At 42.2% G+C, this 8,409-nt stretch overlaps 1 protein-coding gene across 1 annotated transcript; it reads left to right on the forward strand.

Moving 5' to 3' along the window:
• The first annotated feature begins 620 nt into the window (after positions 1-620).
• On the forward strand, positions 621-4,205 carry LOC123669677. The gene is made up of 2 exons (XM_045603268.1): positions 621-3,534; positions 3,808-4,205. The coding sequence occupies exons 1-2, from the start codon at positions 621-623 to the stop codon at positions 4,203-4,205; spliced, it is 3,312 nt and encodes a 1,103-aa protein (XP_045459224.1).
• Positions 4,206-8,409: the final 4,204 nt, after the last annotated feature.

Below are 8,409 nucleotides of genomic sequence, written 5' to 3' on the forward strand. Positions count from 1 at the left end.
GGGGGCCTCGGGTTCAATCCCGCACCTTTGTGCCCCGTTCGCCCTCACCGCACCCTCGTGACCAATCACGGTCACCTCCAGTCATTTACCACGATTACCGTGACGCACGTCCGGTACGATTGCCGTCCCCCCCTCTGGCGGAGCGTTCCCGTTTGGAGCCGCGCAACCCTCAGTACGGACGCTCCCGGCGCTACGAACCGCCGACTATGGCTCGTGGCAGTCGCCATCGAGAGGAGGGCGAGTTTAAACCACTCCCTCGTTTTGACGTGCCGTCCCGGGACAGCGGCGATAGATCGCCGCCACGCCAACATTAGGATGTTGGCGTCTGCCCCCGCTATGCACCACCCCCTTTTGAGACCGTCCTCTTGCCCACGGCCTATGTCCGGGTCTGGGGACGGACGGGCGCCTCGGTTGTAGTCCGAGCAATATTGGACACAGGCTCACAAGGGTGCATAGCCTCGTCTTGGTTGGTGGGGCAGACTGGCCTGAATATTAAAAGGTATTCAGGTCTAATAAGAGGTGTCGGGAACGCCCCTGTAACCACGGTTGAGGGCCACGTTTCGTTTGAGTTCTCGCCCTCAAATTCTCCACGCCCGACGCTGAGATCGTCGGCCATTGTGATGGAGAACATCTTGGGCAGTCACCCGCAAGTTCGGTTGTCTGCGGATGCGGTAAAATTGACCGCCGATTTGGACTTGGCTGACCCTAAATTCGACCTACCTGGCACGGTCGATTTGTTGCTTGGCGCCGATGTACTGGGCAAAATATTACTCGGTAAGGATCGTGTTTTGCAGCCAGGTGGCTTAGTAGCCCTCCGGACCATATTTGGGTTCGCATTGATGGGGCCTGTATTGAGGGCTCCCCCTCCTGCTGAACCTGGAACGGCTTTGATGGTGGGCTCCGCCCTCTCTGACGCCGTGCAGAGATTTTGGGAAGTGGAAGAGCCACCACAAGCACCCCGCTCTGATCCGGAACACGAGGAGTGTGAACGGTTCTACAAGAGCAACACCAGTTATCTTCGTTCTGGCCGGATCATGACAAGATTGCCATTTCTTGCCGTACGACCGCCCCTTGGCGACTCGCGGCCTACTGCAGAGAAGCGTTTATTGGCAATGGAGCGCCGCATGAGCAGGGACCCGCTACTTAAACAGAAGTACATTGACTTCATGCGGGAGTATGAGAATTTGGGACACATGTCTGTGTCAAAACTTGACTGGCGCTCGACGGAGCATTTTTTCCTCCCACATCATGCTGTGATAAAGCCGTCAAGTGGCAAGCTGCGCACAGTATTTGATGGTTCTGCGCAGACCACATCGGGAGTGTCCTTGAACCAGTGTCTTCATTCTGGTCCCAAATTGCTTAAGGACCTTTGTGACGTCATCACGCGGTTTCGGCGTCACCAATTCGTTTTCGTAGCTGACATCAAGATGATGTTCAGGCAAACGGTAATCCACCCTGATGATCGTCGATACCAGCTGATATTGTGGCGGGAAAACCCGCAAGATCCCATACTTGTCTACGAACTCAACACGAACACATACGGGCTGCGGTCTAGCCCCTTTTTGGCCATACGTTCGCTTTGGGAGCTCGCAGATCGAGAGCGTATGTCGTTTCCTCGCGCAGCCGCCATTTTGAAGGAGGACCTATATGTTGATGACATATGCACTGGTGCGTCCACGGAGAGAGAGGCTCTCCTTTTGCGTGACGAATTGATTGGCATCCTAGCCTCCGCAGGATATGAATTGCGTAAATGGATCTCCAACTTACCTGCGCTCTTGGATGGGCTACCTGATGACCACCAGCAGGATCCTCACCTATTTGAGAACCGTGACAATCCTACCATGATGACAGTCCTTGGAATACAGTACAGACCAGTCCAGGACATCTTCACGTTCAACGTCGATTTGGATTCGCCTCGCACTTGGACGAAACGGCTGGTTCTGTCGACTGTCGCGAGAACGTTTGATCCCAATGGTTGGATATGCCCAGTCATATTCTGGGCCAAATGCTTCCTGCAGAGACTTTGGACTGCAGGTCTTGGATGGGACGAGCCACTCCGCGAAGCTATTTTGAAGGACTGGCTCCTGTTTGCTTCCTCATTGCCTGCTATCAATATGATATCGTTGCCCCGTGCTATGCTTCCACCAGGGAAGCATACAGCGTCCCTTCATGGGTTTTCGGACGCTTCGGAACGTGGGTACGCAGCAGCCGTATATTTGCGCACCGTGACCATGGATGGTCAAGTGAAGGTGTCATTGGTCATGGCGAAGAGCAAGGTCGCGCCTCTTCGAACTACCTTGACAATTCCCAAGCTAGAGTTGTCAGGGGCGGCCCTTCTTGCTCGCCTCTTGAATCACGTCATGTCCACCTTGTGCCCGTCAGTTAACATTGAGGCAGTCTATGCATGGACTGACAGTCAAATTGTCCTATGTTGGCTGAAGACGTCAGTCCACACCTTAGAGGTGTTTGTTGCAAATCGGGTCTCTCAGATCCAGAAATCGGAAACCCCGTTAATCTGGAGGCATGTGCCTGGCGAAGTCAACCCTGCTGATTGCGCATCACGGGGATGTATGGCCCCCTTTTTGGTTGAGCACTCCCTGTGGTGGGGACCTGAGTGGTTGACCAGGTCAGAATCTAATTGGCCGCGAACACCGGCCTTGGATACTGTCACATTGCCTGGGTTGCGAACCCTTGCGATTGAACGGCGGGACCATCCGTTCGACCCAGATTTCCTAATGAATCGCTACAGCTCATTAGACAAATTACTGGGGGTCACCGCTTGGATCAAGCGCTTCACCAGAAATTGTAGACACCCACAGAACAAATGCTTGGAGGCGTTCTTATCGCCACAAGAGCTCCAGGATGCTCTTCTTCATTGGGTTCGTTCTGTGCAAGAAGAGAACTTTGAAAATGAGATTGATATTTTGAGAAAAGGCAAATGTAAGCTGTCTGGAGCCATTTGCAAACTGAACCCCTTTTTGGACAGTGCGGGTCTTTTGCGAGTCGGAGGACGTCTAAGGAACGCAAACCTCCCGTATGGAGCTCGTCATCCCCTCCTGTTGCCCAAAAGTGGCCACTTAGTGAGTTTGTTGGTGACTGATCGTCACATCAAGAACTCCCACGCCGGCTGTAATGCCTTATTGGCCATTTTACAACGAGAATTTTGGATTTTATCGGCCCGAAGGACGATCCGTAGTGTGGTCTTTCGCTGCATGTCTTGTTATAGACTCAAGGCCTCTACCATGCAGCCTATCATGGGTGACCTGCCGTCGGATCGGGTCACAGAGACAAGGCCCTTTGCTGGAGTTGGGACGGACTTTGCAGGTCCCTTTTCGGTTAAGACCTCGACCCTCAGGAACAGTAAAACGGTCAAGTCCTACCTGTGCGTCTTTGTTTGCCTGTCCACCAAGGCGGTACACTTAGAACTAGTCTCAGCCCTCTCGACAGAGGCCTTTGTTGCGACGTTAGATGGATTCGTGTCACGACGAGGACTACCGTCCTTGATTCGGTCGGATTGCGGCACCAACTTCAAAGGCACAAATAACTATTTAAAAGAGATATATGAATTTTTGGCGTCTAATGAGACTGAGATTGCGTCTAGACTAGCTAGTCGCAGAATAACTTGGAAGTTCAGTCCCGCGTCATGCCCCCACTGGGGAGGAATTTTTGAAAGTGTTGTAAAGGTTGCCAAAACACATTTGCGACGAGTAATTGGCGAGTCCGTATTAACATTTGAGGAGCTCGCAACTGTGTTTTGCAAAATTGAAGCCATGTTGAATTCACGCCCGTTGTGCCCGATCTCTTCAGACCCTAACGATTTGGAAGCCCTCACACCGGGCCATTTTTTGATTGGACGGCCGCTGAACGCCCTGCCGGAATACCCCTATGTTGATGTGAAACTCAATCGTCTCTCGCGGTTTGAATTGATCCAACAACTCACTCAGAGCTTTTGGAAACGTTGGAATTTGGAATATTTGCATATTCTCCAGCAGCGCGTTAAGTGGACTGACAAGACTGATCCACCGCATGTTGGTGACCTCGTTCTGGTTAAGGACGCTAACTCACCGCCACTGTGTTGGCGCAGAGGGCGCATTCTTAACCTCGTCTTTGGAGCAGATGGAGTGCCCCGTTTTGCTGAGGTTCGGGTGGACGGTTCTGTTCTGAAGAGAGTGGTATCAACCTTGTCACGACTGCCAATTGATTAGCGGCCAGGTAGTCCTGGCCGAGGCGGGTAGATGTTATGAACCAAATGTAGCAACACTAAACTATTATATTATCTATGACAGTTAGTATAGTTTACGAAATGGTTTTTATCTATGAGCTGTCATTCGTCACCTTTTGAATTTAAAAATTTGCATCGTTTTTCCGGTCTCCGTATAAAAGTTACGCTTTTGTTTGTACTTGTTCGTTCTCGCGAAAAATTATCGCCTTTTGTTGATCGAACCATCCTTTGTTGTTTGAAGTAATTTAATTGTTAATAGCAAAGTGTATTCCTTGTATTCCTTGTTGAATTATTGTGAAAAACGTGAGGGAACTACGCCGAACAACGGCCATTTTGATTGCTGGTTCCTGCTTCAGCCCGCCACTTCAGTTAAGTATAATTGATTAGCATTAGACGTAATGATTGGCCAATTATAGTTTGATGTTAATTAAGTTATACCTGGCGAGGCTTCACCGAACAGTATTCAGTGAAACTAAGGTAGGATTTTTATTTAAGACATTGAGTGTTAGCTCTGCGTACTGCAGACAATTGTTCGTCCCGTTCGTACCTGAGATCACGCTTCCACTCGTTTCAATATACTCCAGGTCGGACGTAACAATGACTATACGATTTGTGGCTAATTGTCTGACAATAAGGACTTCAATTTCAGAGTAAAGTTTCACCGTCGGATATGTCCGTTTTCACAGTTCCAGTTTCATCATCAGCATCATACTTGAAATTTTTTTCGTCTACCGACTTATATTTTCGATGTAATCGAAGTTTTTTTCCTTTTTTTCTTTTTTTTTATAGAAAAGGGGGCAAACGGACAGTTGACTCACCTGGTGGTAAGTGAAAACAACATCCACAGAAACCCGCTACATCAGAGGATTAACAGGTGCGTTACCGGCCTTTCAGACAGGAATATGCTCTTTTCTTTTCCACGCAAACACAATTATTACAAATGTTTGTAATATTTGCGGATTCAGCTTAGCAATTTTCCGTTTAGTTTTAGTCTCCGTTCAAAATGATTTAAGATCCATGGGAAGTAATAAATAATAAGTTATAGTCCTAAAGTTTTCGTGCTGTCATCCCAAAGAGAGCATCTGTACTAAGAACAAGAGATTTGACAACAAGTCAAAATTAAGTTGTTCGAAATTTCGTTCGTAAGTTGGTTGTTCTCCTAATTATTACGAAGGTGACAAACTGCGTGACTGACACCTAATCGTGGTAACTACTCAGCGAATACAAATCTCTTCAAAAATCAACTCTATTTATTGTAAATAAAGTCAATCTTCCAATGACAATAATGAAATGTACACTTCTTCAAATTAAATGAGTTGTTATCAACCTTATGCCGTTTGAATAAGATATATTTTTCAAGCAAATCTTCTAGTCTATCATCGATGTGTCATAAATCTTGCTTCGTAACATCACCGGGACAACTCCCGTCAGTGCATTACACGCAAATATCGACATTCCAGTTTTACAATAAACGTCATTATAGCGTGACGTCGGCCGGGATTAACTACGATGCCTTGCAAATGTTGACTTGGTGGTGATTTATATGATTTTAATTGTGTCTAACTAAAATGTAACTTGAGGTCTTATTTGATGTATGCTTAGAATTACGTTACTTGAAAGTAGTATTATTTAGCTGTGATCTTCTGTAAGGTCACGGTACTTCCCCAGTCGGGCTGCTCCAAATTTTGATCAGGATATTGCTCTGCCCTACGTCACTTATATATTTTAATCAATAAATTTAGTTCGCTTAACACATAATACATATGTTGTTTACTATTTCGATTTAAAAACTTCACTTCATATTCATATTTTGCTGTGCTACCGGTGCTCACTCAAAATCATAGTTGTTGTCTCAACAATACTGAGTGGGCGTCCGATTGGTAACATCACAAATTCATTTTTTTTTAATTTTTTTGTGTATAGCCTTGTCTTTTTGTATTAGAATTGAATTTTGTTGAATTTTATCTTACGTAAGTAGTATTTTGTTACCAATAAAATTTATTTTATTTATATTACATAAACGATGAGAGAGATTGGTGTCGAAAATACACCATTATGTAATGTCAACTGTTTTGACGAGAGAGAATGAACAATATCGAGGAATATAATGTGAAACACACCGCTTAACATGTTCGCAACAGTGATAAACACGTGTCATTCATTAATTTCGTTCTAGAAAAAGCCACGTTCATTATTTTGTCACACAACGCCCGTCGATTAAGCAGGACGGATGAAAAATCGTTCACATACATTATACATAACTATGTTACATACGTTGTATAATATATATTGCAAAAAAAATTAAAAGAGGTTTTATTATTGTTTTTTTTTTTCAATAGTATGAAAAATGATTTGTTTTACGAACTGGTCCATAATATAAGTATGTAATATTCGAGTGTATTAAATTATTTATAACATAGAAACATCGAAACAAGCGATCACCTATCTCTAAGCTAAGCAACTGTTGCTAAATGCTTGTGTTATAGGTAACAGCCGACTGTAACAGATAGTTTTTTTTTTTTTTATAAATAATACAATATAAATATTTGTTTATATTACACCCAGACTCAGGCGAATATCGAACCCACAGCTCTCGGAGCTGAAAGCAGGGTCACTACAAACTGCGCCATCGAGCTAGTCAAAGATGTGAATTAAATTATCACACTAAAAATGAAATATATTTTTTTTCGTTTCTTCATATTGTACATTTTTAATCGTAACTACTACTCATTCATCGTGTCCTATACCCTAATGTTACCTGGAAAAAAACGCTCGAGTTCACCTTTATACTTTAGATTTTTTTACTAATGTGTATGTCTGTATTTCGGGTAGAATAGAGGTTGAGAATTAGAATATGTTATTATTGGAACGAAGTTCCTTATGGGGCGTTGTGGAGGGGTACCCTAGCCGGCAAAAAACGTTAAAAAAGCGTAAGATTTTATATATAGTCTATATATGGTAGCTATACAATGTTTAATGTATAGTCTACGTGACGACTGTTATTATTATTGCAGTTTGCTATTATTATTATTGCATTTTTTTTATTTTTTTTATTATTATTATTGCAGTTTGCTATTATTATTATATCATTCGATAATTATGTTATATTTTTATAAATCATTGTAAATAATATAAAGGTGTTAAGATAATTATGTAAAGTAGTTTTTTTTTAATCGATAATAATCATAATAAAAAATGTATACCCGAATAATTATTTTCTTTACATCTCTATTAGAAATTGAAATTAATATTTTATAATAAGTAACTTCGTTTCTATCTGGTATCCCACAACACGACACTTTTTTATCCATGTAATCGACAAATATTATAAATTTGAAAGTGTGTGTCATTAGTTGTAATTTTTCTTGACTAAACTAATGGACCATTAACAACAAAATTTGCCAACGTCTGTGGTAATTAAAGACCCTTATTTACACTTAGGCTATTTTATATCCATAATTTCTCGATAGTTGGAGTTTATGAGGCCAATTTGAACTAAAATATCAAATTTATTTGTAAGATATGGAAATTGCAAATGAATATAGAAACGACACACGTATTCAAACACAAATGGTGTTTCATAATTTTATTCTCATTTCATGTATAAAACTTACACTATAAAGAAAAAATTTCATTTGCATTCTTTATTATGACAACAATAGCCACCTTTTGATGTCCACTGTGCCAACCCATACTAAACAGATTCATTTAAATATATTACATAAACTTACATCCATATATATGTGACTAGCCGACCCGTGTCCACTTCGTTGGGCGTTAATTATTATTATATTAACCAAATAACATACTTTAAAGAACAAATTTTATAGAACTTAAATAAATAATATGTTGCTCCAACGCCATCTATCAAAAATCAAGAAAACGTCGTCGATAGACTAAAATAAGACTAAATTAATAACGTCGAAAGACTAATAAATTGTTTTCTAATAGCCATAGATGACGCTAGTTTATTTACTTTTTTGATATTATATTTTAATCTTTTTCTTATTTACTGATTTATTGTTCAATTACAATAAGATATAGCCTATGTCACTCCTGAATAGTGTAGCTTTCTGTTAGTGAAAGAATTTTCATGATCGGATCAGTATTTGCGAAGATTACCCCCTACATACAAACAAAGTTAGAAACATTACCTTTTTATAATATAGTATAGAAAGTATGTTTAT

Source organism: Melitaea cinxia, chromosome 3, assembly GCF_905220565.1.
Source record: "Melitaea cinxia chromosome 3, ilMelCinx1.1, whole genome shotgun sequence".
Lineage (NCBI taxonomy): Eukaryota > Metazoa > Arthropoda > Insecta > Lepidoptera > Nymphalidae > Melitaea > Melitaea cinxia.